The following is a 19,954-nucleotide window of genomic DNA, read 5'->3' on the forward strand; positions in this document are numbered from 1 at the left end:
GCGTTCAACTATCTCTCCTCAGAGAATTTCAAACCAAAAATCAATAGGAATTCAGAATTTGTTTCCCCTTTATCTCTGAAATTATATTTAAATACATAAAAGAATGGATCTATGGCATGAAAATACAATATCAATTCTTTATAATATGTTCTTTCATATTTTTTCTATCTTTGAAGCTAGAATCATGAAACATAAAAGATCGAATTCCTAATTTGCTTTGAAAACTGATACAGCTGCGTTCACTTAGATTACAGAAAAATATTGCAAATGTCATTTTCTCCGGACCATAAACGTTGAAATAATTCAATTTTACTGACACCTTTGGATAATGCCACCAATTGTGATCAATTGACGATTCACCAGTTTATGATTTTTTGCCGCTGCGATTTGCCTCTTTTCATCTCTCGTCAGACTGCTTCAGAAACTGATATCATTTATCATAGCTTTTATTCCTAAACGCCTCTAATTATGAATTCACATTGATAACACTTATCATGATGAGCTATTATTGCACATTATGTGATTTTTAACAACCGCTATCAGCGAGCATGATATTTTGTCTATGTATCGTTGCTTCCGATTTTTACACCCTGTTTGTCAGCCTAATCAAGCATTGGTATCACTACATAAAGATAGCTGGGAGTAATCAGTTTCAATCCATGTGAAATTTATGACAAGGCAAGTTTATCAGTCAGGAAGCTGATAAGTGGGAGTCTATAAAATATGATATTTACAGTAATTTAGATGTTGACAAGTCTGATTTTAACAAGAAAACAGTTAATCAAGGGTGGGAGTGATGGAATGGAAGGAACATTGTGAATACTGTCATTGTAGGTTGTTATAAAGACAAACTGACTTATATGTTGAAAATAAATACATAGCTCAATAAAACCTTTTTTACCTTCTGTAAGTACTATTTCAACTTTAACTAGTCTAAAACTATCCTTAAAAGTTGTGGTTTTTTTTCTTTAAATGAGAAGAGCAAAATGATATTAAAACCTTTTATGAACCATAAAAATCATTTGCTTTTGTTGCTTTGTACATGTTATTTTATATTCTTTGTTATGTGTGTATCTGGTCTTTGTCCCTGGGTTACACTCTTTTGATTTCCGCTAGAATCATGGTTCCCTTGATTACTCTTTTACAGCACTTACTCTCTGCATTTCAGTCACATTTAAAAGGACAATTTATCCCATTTCAATTGGTACATTGTACAAATAAAGTGAAATGAATCAATCAATCAATTCAGATAAACTGTTTAAAATCAATTTCCAAACTACTTTTCCAGTCAAAATTATTGACCAGACCATGTTTTAAATCATACCAGAAAGTAGAGATATTGTCTAAAAAAAACTTGATAGGTACCTTAATGGCACACATCACAAAGTTTATTTGTAGATAAATAGATATCATCTCTGGCAAAAACTGCATTGTATATCATCAACATGCATAGGGCAGATACAACTTAAATCTGATACCAATAAAACCTGATAATCTAATGCCAAAAGCAAGTTTTTTTTTTGTTTTGTGTCTGGCAGATATAATAGAATAAACATTCTAAGGAAAAGGTGAAGCATTCTTGGTTTTGTATAAAGTCAAAAATATACTGAGTTTACCCCTCTGGCAAAACAAGTCCAAATCATACATTAGCCTTTGATAGTTATAAGTAATAGCATATTTAGCATTTTACAATGATTGTCGATTACATTTAAGGTAGAATTCCAAGCAATGAAGATAATTGTTTCAGCCATTGGGACAAGCAAGTGGTTTAGGGATTAACTGTTGAATGACCAGAAATTTACTGGTAGTGGTAAAAGTCTTGAGACAAGTACCCAAACCCATTAGATACTTACTTGTAATGGTGATGGTGTTAGGATGATTGCCCCAGCAATGTATGGAGAAACTGCTCATGGTGGCGGTGTTAGGATGAGTGCCCCAGCAATGCATGGAGAAACTGCTAATGATGACGGTGTTGGGACAAGTGCCCCAGCACTGAATGGAGGAACTATTAGATAATTACTGGTAATGGTGACGGCGTTGGGACAAGTGCCCTAGCACTGAATGGAGGAACTATTAGATACTTACTGGTAATGGTGACGGCGTTGGGACAAGTGCCCCAGCACTGAATGGAGGAACTATTAGATACTTACTGGTAATGGTGAAGGTATTGGGACAAGTGCCCCAGCACTGAATGGAGGAGCTACTAGATACTTACTGGTAATGGTGAAAGTATTGGGACAAGTGCCCTAGCACTGAATGGAGGAACTATTAGATACTTACTGGTAATGGTGACGGCGTTGGGACAAGTGCCCCAGCACTGAATGGAGGAACTATTAGATACTTACTGGTAATGGTGAAAGTATTGGGACAAGTGCCCCAGCACTGAATGGAGGAATTACTAGATACTTACTGGTAATGGTGACGGCGTTGGAACAAGTGCCCCAGCACTGAATGGAGGAACAATTGGATACATATGTTGATGTGTATGTTGATGTTGATGTTGGTGCATGTGCTGGTGTTGGTGTATATCTGCTCTCATGTACGGAGATTGTGACAATATGGATGAAGGCGATCTATCTTGTGTCAGTAAAAATCTTCTGTTCAATTCTTCTCTAAGAATCTCCTGGCCTGTAAGAACAGAAAAAGTAAATTGAAATAAAATAGGATATCAACTGAAAATGAACACTATTTTTAGCCTATGAACATAGTCATATCAGTGTAAAGTACATTTTACTTAAGGATGACAATTACTCACATTGAATTTATTTCACTGGTAATGGTGCAGTGATCAGTGTTTATCAGCCACTTATGCCATCGATAAAAAATAAAATTACTCAAATGTTCAGAACTGATTCTTTGTATATGTGTACACATAAAAAAAAAAAAAAAAACAAACAAATATCTTCACACATTAACAAATACCTAATTGAGAACACACCAAAAACACTAAAATTATAAACAAGTTATTCATTTATATTAAATGATAAGTGTATATTAAGCAATTAAATTTCTGAATAAACAACAAAATTTTATACCTTTTCCTTTGAAAGAAAAAAAAATGTGTTTTTATAGTTGTCTTTGTAAACATTTTTCCATTATAAATTCAGTTGGCTTTTCTAATTGTTTCAACATATTATGACAAGTTTATAATAAAATTACACTTATATACAGCCACAATATATGTAATCAAATTGAAACTAGTTAGAAGTGGTTATATTCATAATTATTTTTAACTGTGGAAACTCCTTATTCAACAACGCGCAAATATAGTAATAACTTTCAATTTACACAACACTTTTTTACACCTAATTCTAAGGCTTTACAGAATTGACATTTAAAGGGCATCAAGAAAAATAATACTTTTCGTTGAGAAACAGATGCCAAAAAAGGTTGTGGTTAATCAACATGACATATCTTAGCTGTAAGAAGAATTCTAGCACCTTTGTTCTGATAGAAGGGTTTCTCACATAGATAAACTTTTGTTTAATTCGAGAATTTTTGGAACAGAATCAAGAACAGCTTTCATTTTTTTGGTCTTTGATCTAACAACCAAAGACACCTGTCTGGCAATGTGTTGATGGATTATGTATCCTCGTGTTGTTCAAATGTCTGCATCGTTATAATTTTTTGGCTTATTTTTTTGTACATATATACCTCCCATTGTTAAGTAATTAAGAGAAATGATAGTATTGATTGCTTTAATATTGTGGAGGTCATATGTTTACCATAGCTAAGCTACCATCTTAAAGGTTGAATAAATCACTTAAAGATACATTTACCATTTATTATTTCTTTGTTTTCCAATGTATCTCAAAGATAACTACAGTTCAATTAACACCTTTAAAAAAAAATAAAAACATTTTAATTAACACCTATTATCCTGTTACTCACTAGCTATGTTCATGGAATCTGTAGGCGAGTTTAATGATGCCCCTGCTCCTAGGTTTGACGAGGGGCCTGGCGGCAGGGGAGATGCGAACATGCTGTGTGACAGCCCGGGGTTATGGTTTGGTGGTTGGCCAGGGTAGCTGGAATGATGATAGACTGACAATCCTGGAGAGAGTGAAACCTGGGGTGCAAACAGGCCAGGAGTGGCACGTCTGAAAATACAATCAATACATTATGTTCAGATAGATAAAATGGTCATGCCGAGTCCCAGAACTGTTCAATGAAATATTGGAAAATGATGATCAAAGAAAAGCAACATAGAATCAAATATTAGATAATTTCTCATGGCATTCTGGGTTTTATTGTACTACATGTCAGCAAAGACAGATATACATGTACCATTAAACCTGTGTCAAAAGCTGTGTGTATAAAAATTGTGAAAGTAGAATTAAAAAATAAAACATGTTAACTCACCTCAACAAATATGAAAGATTGTGTGATAAATATCATGGTTAAGTTCTCAAACAAGCTGATAAACTGATAAGTTTAATGACAAATCTCTGCACAAATACTTAGAACACAAAGGCAGAAAGACACAGACAGACAAGTACCAATAGAAGACAGCCTGATAGAATTTAAACCTAATTATCAACATTGTACAAACAATTATACCAAAATGACTTCTACATTGTTATAATTATTTTAGAAGTATTACATACAGTACTTCAAAGACCATGTTAACAACATGAGGCTGCTTTTACAAACAAACACATTAGAAAACCTTCTGGCAAGAAAGAAAATCTTGTCTCTTGTGTAAATTATTTGTTATATACTAATTACAGTCACTGACATACCAGTTCATATCGCTTTAGACTCAAGTGAAATCTACATTTCAAGCACCAGTTTATGGCCAAGAATAAAGATCTACTTATGAACACTTCAATCTACCATGGTATTACTATTAAGTAGACTCTTAAGTATTGGTTTTACTTGAGATCAGGCAGAGGGGTGATATATACAGCAGTTTTTAAGTAGACTTTTAGGCATAGATTATTTTAGCATCAAGCAGTGGGGAGGTGTGCAATCTGTACTAGGATTTATAGCCAAGTAATTAACAAAAAAAAAACATCTTTTCAAACTGTTCCTAACCAAACTGCTTATATATGTACCTAAATCAACATCATTAAACAAAAAGAGAAGATACAACAGTGTTGAGGATTGTTCTTAATTTAGTATGGCAAATAAAATAGTTTACTGAAACCTTCCAATGTCCCTCCTGCGAAGGCTGTTTGGGGATGTGACAAAGAAATGCTTCAATGTTTAATCTATAATCCATGCCTCAAAATTGAACTACAAACAATATAAGTAGATACTTCAAATCAACCATTTCACATCCTATGTCCGGGTAAAAGCTATGTCTGTTTCCCCTAAGAGCAAAAACCTGTGACATTCCAGGAACTGATACTTAAAACCATACCAGGATTTGCCCACAATCAGTAGTAAAATTGTTTATCAGTAAACACAGGCTACTCATGCCAGATTATCTCCCTGATAGCAGCAGTGATAGTACTCATGCTTTATTTTCACTAATAGATTTTATCTAGATGCTAATTATAGTATCAGTAGCCAATTGTCCCTTTTGTCAATAGAGTCCTATGTTAATTTTTTTATTACAATTCAATACTTGACAACAGCTGTTAATGAAAACTAACAAATACCAACAGAACTCTCTATCCCTGCAGATGGGGTCTTAACTGTAGACTAACAAGGTTTAAATACTTCCTTACCAGAAGATTTTGGTAATGGTAAATACATACCCTCCTAAAGACTTTGGAAATGAGCTGCTAGGATGCTCTTTTTCTCTAATATCTTCCCTCTTTGGTGTGACTCTAGGTGATGGTGACACTTTCCTATAATCCTTCTGTAATGGTGGAGCAGTTGATACTGCTGATGGTATAGACGAAATCAGTGTTGATTTCTGTACAATAGACTGCTTTAATGGAGTTGGAGAAACTCTCGATAATGGGGACAAATTTTTTCTCTTTAAAGGGGGTGATGTTACTTTTGGTCCATTAATTATCACAGATGTGGTAGCGGCAACTGCAGGAGTGGTTATGGAGCTTGTTGTTTTTGTACTCTCAGTTGTCACAGAAGCAGTTGACAATGCCGATGTTGTTGTTGTGGGAGATGTTGTTGTTGCAGTTGTAGAAGCCAGAGTATTGGTTGTTGTGGTGACACGATTATTTGTTGAAGAGGTTGTGACCGTGGTGGAAAATGTACTGCTGCATGTTGTAGTTGTTGCTTGCAAAAGACATTCTCCTATAATAGAAATTTTATTGTAAAAAGTTGTCCAATCCATTACAAGTATTAAGAAACAAACACATTTTCTCTGTAATTCATTCTACAAAATCATCAATTATCATTTTTGTTACATAATAATAAATACTGTCTTGCTTTACAGTTCTAATGTTTTATGCACAAGAGTTACATATATTCATAGTACATTTTTATGTTCCTTTCAGTTCTTAAACAACCATCAGATGTATAAGAGGCAATATTCTCTTTACATATTGAAATGTAAAAGGTTTAGTTGTGTTACATGAAAACTCTTTGCACTTGACCCCAACAACAGAAACTTGTTAAAACATTTAACATACCACTTAAGCTTCATGAAAAAGCTTTACACAAAAGCCTATTTCCATCTGCTCAATAATGCATGTGTTTGTCTGACTCATAAACAGTCAATCTTTTTCTTGTGCTAATTTTTCTTCTACTAGGGGTATTAGTTCATACAAATAATTTATTTAAAAGCATTTTTATTGAAGCTTAGCACCTAGTAAAGGCAGCTGCCAAGGGCCATTCATAACTGAAGTGGTAAATTTATATATGGTGCATCAATTCAAGTGAAGAATTTTTATGTTAAACATCAAAGTAGTGCCCTTTCATGTCAAATGTGTCGAGGCAACATATAACTTTGATTTTTTCTCATGTTTTCAAAATGTTGTCCTGAAAATTAAACCCATTTCAATTTTTACACTTCATTTAAGTGCTCAATAGGGAAACATCAATTTATTTCCATTTAAGGCAATAAAAACGGAAAGGGTATTGATTCAATTTAGACATGTCTACGAAACACCTTCAATACAGAAGAACACATTTTACACTTGCTTTAACTCAATTTACACCCATTAGACCATCTGTTCACCAAATATGACTGAATATTTCTACAGATCACAACATAGAAGGGAGTCAGTATTTGAGGGTGTTATTGAAGCACGATTTCTATAAAAAGATCTGTCCTTTAATCGTATGAAAAGGAAAATCTGTGGAGGTTTTTGATGCTATCTAATTCTACTTTGACAAACATGTAAGATTAATGCAGTGCCTGTTTACCTTTCTTCAAATTAGGGGTTAGGATGTGATGTAATAACTGCATTCTGACTTATGAAAATTTTGAAGTGGCCCCTATACTTCATTTTAAACCCCATCAACCTAAAGTAATTTTAATTTTGTGATTTTAAGGGAAATTGGTCTTATCCATATATACTTACGATTATGACTCAAGGTAAATATATCAGAACTTGCATCAGAGGCCTGTAAATAATAAACAATAATGATATATCACTGTACTCAATCAAATGTCATATCAATACTATATAAAGCTACATGATACATTCATAAAGAGACAACACTTCATCGACACTAAATTTAACCATACATCATTTTAAGTTAAATCACTAGAACTACAAAAAAAAACAAAAAACAAAAAAAAAATTTGTTTAATTAAAAAAAAAATACATATACATACATGTAATAAAATTCAAGTCTGCCAACTCATCTAGCCCCATTATACATGAAGTGGTTGAGGAAATTGTTCAAATATTTTTTTTTTCAAAACTACTTTATGTAGTTCCACACACATCTATTTCGAAGTGCTCCTATGCACTTTTATTCCACAATCAGAAACAACCTTCTTGATTTTTTTTGCAAGAAACAAATTGAGGATATTCATTTTTATTTATTCATGTGATACTCTAATTTAACAATAAACCATTTGACTTTCACCAGGCTCTGAGAAACCATGGCACCTATTTCAGTTATATTTTACAAACAACAGACATTTTGAGACATTCCGTGATCATTGTACAAAAGCCATAATCAGTATTCACAACCTTTACAAATTCATAACTGGTTCTTCCTGTTCAGATAAAGGTACCAGTACAATGTACTTAGAATGGTGTCGCCTTAAAAGCCACAGACTACTAATTAGACCATTATAATTAGATATTAAATAATTAATTCATATATAACTATTCTTCTCCCCCTACACCTTTGGTGTTGTTCATTTATATCACCATAAAAGCCGACTTCAATGAGAGCAAAGCTAAACACCTTTTAAATTTTTCATAAATAGACTTTAATAATGCTATCATTAAAGTTTATGGCGCCATTGAAAGTTTCATAAGAAGACCATATCTGTTGATGAACAACTTCTAGTGACTATGTTTTTTTCACAATTAACAAGATTACTTTTGATACATGTGGCATGAAACGGCTGTACAATTTATATTGGATCAGTTATATGATAGATCCTATTAAAGATGGCAGAGATTACCATGAATATTTTAATATTCCAGACATTATCTATATTCTAACATGTATTAAGTTCAAATACATTTCATACAACTATGAGAAATTATATAAATATTCACTGATTGTAAAATAATGAGACTTTGGTACATCATAATATGCATAATAATATTCATCAGGATGAATGCACTTTAAAATTTAAACCAGCTTCTACCAAAATTGGATTATTAAGACAGCCTTTAAATGTTAGAGCAGGCTATATAAGCCCAGCTAAGATGTTGACAGTTTACTACCAATATTCAGTCAATAACCTAAAAAAAAAAACCTACCATTCTCCTTAAAAGATTTGCAAAGCTGAATCCTAACTTTCCTCGACTTATTGAAGTTGGGGAATAGTGAAAATCCATAAGAATGTTTTCATCGAATTACTTTCATTTTCAATATAATGATTCCACTAAATCATAAATCTCTACACTGTACACTCCCTTATGAAGATGACACAGAAGCTTACTGGGTCTACTATCTTCACTTCAATCATAATATTCATAAAACCAAACTGTCTAAAAACTGATAAACCATTTCACATTTAACACTGAGAATGATACACAGCTCTAAAATATCCATCATAATTTTCAATTAGCAGCAACAAGAGGTGCAAAACAACCAACTTGCAAAATGTGAATTCTAGATAATAAAACACTACGCCTTTCCCATAATTCAATTTGCCATGTTACTTTCCAAGTTTTCAAAGTCGATAATGGTAGTGGAAAAATAATTATCCTTTCAATTTCAAATATGACAAATTATGCTGGCATTACAACAGAATGAAAATTACCGCAGTGATCCTCCAATCAAATTACAAGTTAATAACCATAACAATAACACATTCCATAAAGGCAAAAAAAAACATGTAAAGGGCAACCGAATTATCATAAACCTATTGTCATATTTCAAAATCCATCATCACGAACTGTGGCAAAAATGAATGAGCTAGCCTTAAAGGAACTAAAAATGACACCAGTATGCAATAAATTTCAAAACATTGCACATATAAATGGATCAAAACTTATTTTGTATTCCATCTTCAATGCTTGGGCATTAATAGTACATGTTCAACTTCCCAATCAACATTCTCCTAGCCTGAAGGCTGAGAGGATATGACTGAAGGGTTATATACTGAACAAGGTACCAAGGCTAAATACCATGTTCATATTGTGGTTTTTGCTCACGTTCGTTAAAAGGTCAACATGTTCTTAAACAAGACTATATATCACAACGATGAAGTGTTAAAACACATGTACAGGTTTTGTTTTAAAGCATCCATAGTTCAAAGGTCTTCCTAGTATTGTATAGAATTACTAAGTGTCAAATAACATAAGCATTGACATCTTTAATCATTGAAAGTCAGGATTTTCTCCAGGGTTTTTCACACTTGCTTTGTATTAGAACATCCTGGATTTTAAAAAAAACCTGAACATATAAATTTTAACAAAAAAATATGTCAACAACACATACATTTACTCTTAAAGCATTGGAAGTTCAATTAAATGAAGATTCACATTTGTTTTATTTTGGGTCATCTTAGGTATCAAATAAAGGCTTTGCAGACATACAACAGATAAATATGTCAGTAGCAAATTGTCCAACCATGTGTGTAGTGTACTAAAGTGCAGTTAGTTTGAACAAATAAGCCAACAACTGCTATTTTTTCAGTTAAGTTGGTGCATGAAGAGTAAATTTAAAAATTCATTCACTACAAAAAGCCCTATGCTTATTGCTAATAATAATAATAAGATAGGGGTATATTAAGAAATCATTATGGAGATTAGGCTTTACAGCACAAGAAGGAAAATGCACTTATAAAATGTACAAAAATGTTTTTCCTTTCAGAAACCAGTTTTAATTTTTGAAATAAAATGAGAAATTTTTCATAGCGCTATGAGGAACAGGAGGTAATTTCTGCGTCAAACTATTTTTGTGTACATTCCAAATACTCATTGGTTGAATTGGTGGTCTGCAACCTTAGTCTAATGTCTGGTTTTGCGTTTTCCCTCTTTTAAATTAACCTCTAATAACTTGAGATATATTTAATCTATAAGAATATACATTTCCACTTTGTTTCTATCAAAATGCCAAAAAAAACAAAAAAAAAACAAAAAAACTGCTTCACAGGAAAGAAATAGTTAATACATGTACTAGAACATTGACAAATACACTCTTCAAAGCCGACATTTGATGAAGAACTTAGATCTACATTTAAGTTCTCCATAATACTTCAAACTTCAATGTATTTTGTTAACTTTTAACCTTAAAACCATAAATTACCTTATAAGTTCAAAGAACCCCATACATCCTCTATTCAAGCATTCATTATGTGACTTAATTGACCTTTGCCCTTTGCCTGTTCAAACATCATGATTTCCTCATAAATTGACATGTTTTTCTGTCATCTATTGCTTTTTTGTGCAACCCCATGACCTGTCACTCAATCAAAAAACTTTCCTTCATTTGAATCTAATTAAAACTATGTGTAGAGCATGTTAAACACTGTATGTTTTTCTACAAATTGCCCTTATATACAATATTTACACTTTCGTCCTAATCTGCATTCTCCATCAAAGCCCAATAGAATATTTGTTAAAAAGTTGATACCACCATGCAGGTTTGTCTAAACCTGGTATATACCTTTGTCTTCTTTGTAATAGTTCGTTACAATATCAAAATCTAGAATGTCAATTCAGTATCAGTCTCTGTAAAAATCTGGCAGTCAGTGAAACATGGTATAAAAAAAAACGATCATTTTGATAGTCTAATTTGACTATTTGCACCATTACAATCAAGGAAAACAGACAGGATTTTCCATATCATGCTGCACCTTTGAGTTACAACTTCATTGAAATGCACTGAAAATGAACATTTCAAGGGCAGACAACTCTGTCAAAAACCTCCAATTTCTAAGACTCTATTGAAAAATTTCTGAGCAATGCCAATGATGCAGAGATCAAATAATGGTCTTTCAAATGGAGAGGATATCCTTGAGTGATATTATATTGTCAGATCGGTGGGGTTTTGACAAGCATGTTTCTGATTTTTCTCATTTTGCCTTATTCTTACAAATACATACACTTAACAAGCAAAAACATATGTACATGATTCAAACTCCATATTCATCAGTCTCAAAGCATTATATCTAGTCAAACGATATGTCCCAATAGTGCAAAGTCATCTAATTATTAGTAGATAATGAGACAGCCACACAGTGGTAATATATACTCACTCAACATGTAAGGCCATTTATTCATATTGCAGGTACTTAGGGTAAATGGTCTTCTTAGTTCATCAATTGTTATTCTTCATAAGATAACTAAAGTATATGCTTACTAATTTTTTTCCCTATCAGATGTCATGCAAGGTAACTAAATCACTAGAAATGTTACACCACAGACATTAAGCAGTCACTATGTACCATCAAACAATAAAGACTTAAAGGCTTAACACACAGACAGATATTCAATATGTTAACGCAATCCAAGCAATATTACCCTCAATGGTCTATTTGTCTGATAAATGTCCACTTTAGATTTGATTGATGACTGCAGAAAAATACTTAGTGGAAATTTTCTCCTAGTCCTCATATCATCATGGTAATGTCATATCATAGTCATTTACCATTAATTGTTATGTTAAAGTAGAGCCACATGAGCAAGATTATCTGGGTCATTTTTTGGTTTCCCATTTAAAAACATTAAGGAGACTGCTGTGAGTACCAGTCGATTGATAACAGCTTAGTAAACAATCTCCTTCAACACTTTAACCATGCAAATATAAACTTCTTCATATAATTGAAAAGAGTGCTCAAAACTATGCAAACCTCGAGTGGGACATTTGCGAAACATGAGAGGTTCATATCTCCTTCAGACTAAGGTAAAATCGGCAAACCAAACAATGAAAGAAAGACCTCTTGTAAATCTCGATGACTGGCATTATATCATCATACTCTGCTCTTCAAATAGAAGGCAAATTTTTTGCAGATAGTCAGAATTAAGCTAAGTGCTGAGCATCTGTTTTTACGTTGTAATTTGCACAGCCCTTGTGTTAGCGTAATTATGGCATTGCTTGTAACACTTTGGAATATAAATGTGCAATAATTCATGGTTAGATGTAAAGGCACTGTGTAACATCAATACAAACACATTTCAATTATTCAAAAAAGTTTAGAATTTTTCCTGTTCTTTAAAATTCCAATTAAATACAACTCCACATGTCATCATTTTTTTACCATTTCAAATCTAAATTGTGTTTAAGAAACTGTTGAACCAGCTGTGAGAGTAATGACAAACTGGAATGTCACAGAGTACCTACCAGTATGTTCTCTCAGTAACACTATAAATTACTAGACAACTGGACCTAGATGGCAAATTTTGCCTCAAATTGAGAAAATGTTCTTGAAGTTAAGTTAAAGTCAGACTGTAGACCTGTTTGGCAACTAAATTGAAAAATGTAAAGTTAGACAGGAAACATCATTAACAATATTGTTTTGAATATTATTTTAGCTGGTCTAGAATTATTTTTGAGATGACAAAACATCTGGCAGAAAATTCCAACATTTTGAAACTTTTTTTTCACATTCAAAACATATTTAAGTCATATATATGTAAACTTACATTCATCATCATGCCAGCTACCATATGACATTTATAATGACAATATAATTTTCCTCTATACTAGCTCCTAGTGGCCATTGAAGATAACAACAAGATCTTTAGCTATCAGAGAGGTATATTTAACTTTGTCTTCCAAAGATTAAAATTTTTGAGGGGACTAGTCTTACAAATCTTAATAGAAAACAGCTTATCCTGTATGAACAACTACTTACAAGGTCAATGAAGACAAAATAAAATTATATTGTAAGCAAATTATTCCATGGTATTTCCATTTTCAAATCGTATCTTAATATTTAAATCTTTGGAAGTTTAATTTTGCCTTGAGATGGACAAAAAAGTTTTACTAAATTTAAGTGATTCAAGTGGCAAGAAAACCAATAGACAGGCAAAATTATTCTGTCTTTAACATTTACTAAGCATCAAGAACCCACATTATTTTACACAAACAATGAATCACTTTTAAACAAATCTTGGACTAAAAACTACTACTTACTAATATTGAGTGCATTGATCCTGTATTCCTTACAATTCACACGACATGCATGCATCATACTACAGTTATAATATAACAAGGCTTTACCATGAATTTAGGGCGTTTCAAGTTAAGCAAGATTTAAGGGGCACACTGAGGGACCCTATAGGTAATAAACAATTTGAGTAACGGGCCAAACTACCCAAGTTAAATTGAACAAAAGTCAAATATTGAATTTTACCCAAACAAGATGACAGGCAAATATAATAAACATATCCAAAATTTCAATTTCATTTTTAAGATTTTAGAAATTCCCTGTGGTAGACCCCGGAAGAAATTATATCCCTAGAAAGACAAGAAAAGGAAGGGCCTACTTGACAGTATAAAAGATACAATATGATACTTGTTCTATACAATACAAGTACATGTAATTACACAAAAGTATTCTCATAATCACATACTTGTATTTCAAGGAAGTATTTACAGTGAAACACTATACATCTTTTGTGTCCAAATTAAGTCATCTCCAGTTCATGAAAAAAAAATTGCCTATGCTCTTCTTTGGAGTTTGATTTTAAAGCAGATTCAGGGACCATGCCTCAGGCAGAAGTAGTCTACCTTGATTATGTGACAAAATTCATGTATTTTTGTTATCATTTAATTGACAATTCTTTAAGATCTGAACCAGTCTGTTTGTAAATTTTCTGATAAATTTACACAATGGTATAAACTGACAGGGAAAGGTATTTGTGGCCATATCGAAATGTCATGTTTTTGAAAACCATCTTTTTAAGTAACATATTTCTAAAGCAGTTGCTATTTACTTATGTGTTTAAAGATATTTCAATATTTTAATACACTGACAATACTGAACAAAACTAAAAAGATCAAAAGCCATTTTCACTAATTGCTATTTTTCAACTAATTTGTCAATCAAGTATCTCAAATAACAAAATTATCAAAAAAAATCCAGACTGTAATTATTGGAAGAAATCCATTTTTGATATCTATATTTATGCGATAATAATTAAAGATTATAGCAACAAAATCAGAGCCGAATACCAGATGTCAACATCATTGCCAACTAACTGCCAAGAACCTTTATTATTTGTCTGGCAGATTAAACAGTATGGAACTTATGGAATACAAATCATGATAATATGCTTCACATGCAGCAAAAAAGCCATGTTATGATGGATAATCCACCTTAATCCTCTAAAATCTTCTCAAATAGAACAAGGATATACTGTGAAGGTCATGACACCTTGTCCTTGACTTCTAAAGTTCTTTTTTTTTTTTTTTAAATACAAGTTTACTTAAGTACCTTACAGAGCATTAGACTGTAATTTTTATCAATTTTTTAAATAGAAAAAATAAACCCAGTATGGCCCAATAGTGGTAAGAGATTCAATAAAAGTACTAAAGGATGCTGAGCATGGAGAAAACAATGGACTAGTTAAAGAGTTTGAGGGATCTGTATCAAAGTCCCATAATATTTAAAAACAAAATTTCAACTAACCTAGTTGGACTAATTCTATAACTTTCCCAATGTCAGATATAATTCTTGTTGGTAATTCAATCATAAATATGACTTCAGATTATAGAGAGGAATGTAAATACAAATATTCCACTTATCACTTTCCATTCTATTTTCATGATTCTTAATTGAGACTGTACTTCACTGCTACCTTTACTCAAAGAGTAATCAAGAGAACCAAGGTTATATCAAAAGATGTATTCATATTTTAGTACATAAATTTAAATCACAACTGTATAAATTTATGATTTAGGTTTCCACGTTTTTTTACCATTGGTCTTCTAAGAGAATGCAAGTCACTGATTGACATCACCAGAAGACGGGCACAGTACGTCATCAGAAAACAGGCACGGTCATTTGATGGTTAAAGACCTCAAACTTTTAATGATGATAAGGAAGAAGTAACCATTCAGAAGACATGCACTATCCTTTGATGGTTCAAGACCTGAAACTTGTAGGGATGATAAGGAAAAAGTAACCATTGGTTCTAATTGTTATGTTAAAAAATAAATCAGGCTTTTTACATACACAAGATTGAACTTAAAGATAGTGTTCAAGTTAAAATTTCAACCTAATTTTCAATATTATTATATAAGGTGTAGTGGCAGACCCATACATTTTAAAAAGGGGAAATCTCAAGAAAAAAAATGGATGAATAAGAACAATTTTCATCTATTTCAATAATACAATAGATAATGACGAATTGCATGATTTATGTATGAAGATATGTCACATAGTGAAAACTTCTTATGTTCAAATATAAAAAAATTAAATAATTCATAAAATATGAAATTTCAAAAGTGGAATTAGTCACAGATTAACCCACTTTTCTAAAAATGTGAGGCTGGCCTACTTTTTCAACCTAATAAACAATGTAATTACAACCCAGAACCCTGAAGTACCCTTAAAGGCTGTTAACATTGCTGCATGGGAAGTGTTAAAGGGACTAAAAAGGCCAAACTATTAACACTTTAATTCTAGGCCAAGTATTCATAACGTAACACAACATTTATCACATACATTCTACATTTATGATACCTACTTTTTATTTGGCATACCAAAATAACTATGAATATTTAAAATTCAAATGTCACATTTTTCAATCCTTGTATATGGTATGACAGGCATTTTTCATATCCCATTAAAGTGTTGTATTTCAATATGAATGATGAAAACAAAATCTTTATTTCCTCACATGTCTCAACTTTAATTTACATTTATAATCCAAAGTTTTCTTTGACATTTTCTACAAAATTGACATAAATAAACCATCATAATGTTTCATCAGTCATCAGACACGCCAAGGAAAAAAACTTTCAATTCATTTTTTATGAAGATATCATCTTTGACGTTCTTTCCATCTTTTAAAATTCAGTCTCTGTATTGTATAATAGAAAATAATAAACTGGAAACATTTCTACAGGTATGATGAAAAATGTTAAGTCATAGTTGTGATTGCTACCACTCCAATTTTTTGTATCAAGTACAATATTACCGCTTCTTACACAATATAATAAATGTTACTGCGACGAATATCACATGTACGAATCTTACATCAACAAAACATCAATGAAGTTTTCAAAATTAAGAATTTCAGACATGTTTTGAATTCTTGTACCACAGCTCTGAAACTGACCAAAGGAATTGATTGTACCATGAATTTCAAAACCTGTGAAAAAAATCTCTTACCTTGAATCCAAATTTCCATACTGCTAAAATTCTGATATTAAACAAATCCAAAGAAAGTTCTGAACTTTCAAGTCCTTGGGAAATAAGTCCAGTCACAATTTAGAGAAAAACACAAGTACAAAATCACACAAAAACACACAATTCCATTCAGATTAAACCAAATCTAAAGGAATAAAATCTGTAATATATCAGAAACCTTCATATGAACTGAGTAATCAGACAAATTCCTTGCTCTGAGCTCAATTACATATTACAGTATATCTCAAAATGATGCAATCTGCTTTACTCCCACAGCATGTAATGATATTTCCAATATGACCCCCTGGAGGTCACCGTTAAAACATTTTCTCCCTCCTCGCTGCACTAGTGTGATTTAATAGCCCCTAAGCATTATCTTTTAAGTGAGAAAACACATGCTTCCTGTTAGATTAAACCCTGTAAGGCGTATTGATTTTTTTCTATCTATTAAAGGGGTGGTGTGGTTATTAGAATATCATGAATGTATGGAACAGAACAAATATGATATACTACAAAATAATGAATTACTGAAAGGGTGCAGCTCTGTCTTATTTGAGGCTAAAAATGGGTACTACTTTTTCATTGCAAGAAGTTGGTTTTTTTTCTTCAAATAAATCAATCAAATAGTATGTGAAAGTCCTAGTTAGTTAGTATATATATATTGGTTTGTGGGTTAATCATATTAAGTTCATCAACATTTGTTTTACTTCCTAATATAAAATATACTGACAGACACATGCAGTGTACCAAATAGTTTCTACATTGTTATAATACTGCCAAAAAATCAGTCCAAATACCACAACACAGCAAAAACATTTCATAACAGAACTGATGAGCTTTCCAGACAAAACATACAAAATGTCAGCATAAATATTTACTCAGTATACAACACACCAATTCATTCAGATCTGCCAAAATAAATTATTCTCTATCACCACAAAAAAAGTTCATCCCACGCCAAATCTACAGATTCCGTTAATTCCCCTAATTATGATACTCATGCACAATCACTATCATCTCAAGATAGTAGACATTGCAAAATATAATACAAATCATTCACTGTATGCCTGAACATAAGGCTGTGAATTATAGAGAATTACTAAGCTACCTGGTATCATCAGAAGCCTCATCAAAAACAGATGAAAGCTCTTTTGATGTCTAATTTACCTTAATTGAGTGAGGGGAATTCAGCTCTGTCTGAATTAATAGCTTAATTGTATTAATGACTTAGAAAGCCTGAATCTGTAGAAAATAGCTAACTTTTGATTCTAATAGAATGAGAGAAAAAAAAACAGGAGATTTTTATTTTGTTACTAACATGCTATAGTTACTGAAATAGGTCAAATCAAGCATGCAGCAGATTGATCAGAGATGGACTATTTTGCACAAGTCATAGCTCTCTTCTTCCTTTTTCTTTTATTATATTATTTGTAGGGGTACTGTGCACAATATGCAGTTCACTTTGATTATTTTCTGGCCTAAAAACAGCAGTTCTGGCTTCTTGCTTACTTCTTAAAGAATTATCACAGCATATATTGCACCCAAGACCTATCAGGGTATAGATCACATCCAGGACCTACTGAATTATCTCTGAGTGTCAACTTAAATTAACCTATACATTACTAAGGCAGTGCACCCCTGGTAAACAGTATACAAAATAGACCTTTGTCAAACCAAGGAGAAACATGGGTTCTTCTATTGTATAAAGGTAAATACCACAAATCAATTCACAAGGTTTACATACAGAACCTTATCATTATAACTAGGATAGTGTATCTATAGGTCGCTGGTGTTCAATATTTCGGATTTCTAAATAAACATATCACTTGTCAAGACCACTGTTATTATAAAAGGTAACTTTATTTAACTCCAGCTAAAAATAAAGTAAGATCTTGCAATTATATTGAGATTCCAGTTTGTATTTACTTTTTTAGAATTTTAAAATTCATGAATTGACTGTTTACACCATGCAGATACTACTGTAGATAAATGTAATTGACCACATACAACAAGTATTGGACCTGTATAAAATACCCCATTTTCTTTCATTATTGGATCATTATAAGGAAATCTGAAAATTGGTTGAGCACTTGTCTCTTTCATAGTGATAAAAAATCATAAAATTTTATCAATTACATGCATGTCTGTAGTATTTTAGCCCCAAGATCAGATATAATTGAGTCCTGCTTTAAGAGGTCTCAAGTACAAATCTAAGTGCTAATTCTATTTACAAAAACAGCTAAGATTATCATAGTGCAAATTTAAACTTAATCAGGTATCTTAACTTACCAATTATTGAAACAAACTTTCACAGACTTCACACAGATAATGATTTTTACTCCATCAGGTCAACAATTAAAAGTCCATCTAGTATTAAAATTATTATTTATATGATGCTTTAGAAAACATGGTTCATCACTTTAACTCCTCTAAAATAGAATAATTTCACTTATGACATAAAAACACAGAAACATTTCTTATTCTGATTGTTTCTTCAGCTGACCCCTAATATTGAGTCATTATATGACAAAGTGTTGTCTGCTTGTAAGAAAACACTGAGTCCAGCCAGTAAAGGAAATTCCCAACTAGACGCTCACCTTAAATTCAAATTGTATTTACACAAACATCTATATGTGAAGTACAAATTTATGAGTCTTTTCAAATGGTGACAAATATCTCTTTTCACTACAATCATTTATTAACCAACTTTAAATGGTTTCCGCTACGATGAACACACAAAGAATCAACCCTACAACAGCAAAATCGACTGCTTGTATTCAGGGTAGAAATAATACTATTATGTGCGACACTCTACAAAGACCTTTGATCTTTGGAAGGAAGTCAGACGTGTAGAATAATCTCTTGAAAGGACCACTTTATGGCTCAGCGGCAAATGATTAAAACCAGTGATATTCTAATCCTCTAAGCTATTCTAGATGCATTTTTCTTGCACGAATGTCATATTTCGCACTCCAGGCTATTCCATAAATGAAAAAAAATTATCTGCAGTCAGTCGTTAAGAGTAACAAATTGACAACAGTTAAAGAATGTGGTCCACATGAGAATTTGATGAAGAAACTTGGTCACAAAAGTAAA

General features: G+C 32.1%; 1 protein-coding gene across 4 annotated transcripts in view; it reads right to left on the reverse strand.

Moving 5' to 3' along the window:
• LOC148607971 (uncharacterized) overlaps positions 1-19,954 on the reverse strand; it is a 103,752-nt gene that overhangs the window by 12,106 nt on the left and 71,692 nt on the right. For 2 of the 4 annotated variants that reach the window (XM_088545818.1, XM_088545819.1), the window contains 4 exons: positions 7,440-7,482; positions 5,706-6,207; positions 3,892-4,100; positions 2,411-2,628 (listed from right to left, as the gene is read on the reverse strand). In XM_088545818.1, coding sequence (XP_088401944.1) covers positions 2,411-2,628; positions 3,892-4,100; positions 5,706-6,207; positions 7,440-7,482 — 972 coding nt within the window. Of the gene's footprint in view, positions 1-2,410; positions 2,629-3,891; positions 4,101-5,705; positions 6,208-7,439; positions 7,483-8,807; positions 8,901-13,635; positions 13,721-19,954 lie in introns of those variants that run through there. The other 2 variants (XM_088545821.1, XM_088545820.1) reach the window with 2 other exon arrangements.

This window comes from Perna viridis, chromosome 9 (genome assembly GCF_037379345.1).
Source record: "Perna viridis isolate PV_CMFRI_1.1 ecotype Kerala chromosome 9, ASM3737934v1, whole genome shotgun sequence".
NCBI classification, from domain to species: Eukaryota; Metazoa; Mollusca; class Bivalvia; order Mytilida; family Mytilidae; genus Perna; species Perna viridis.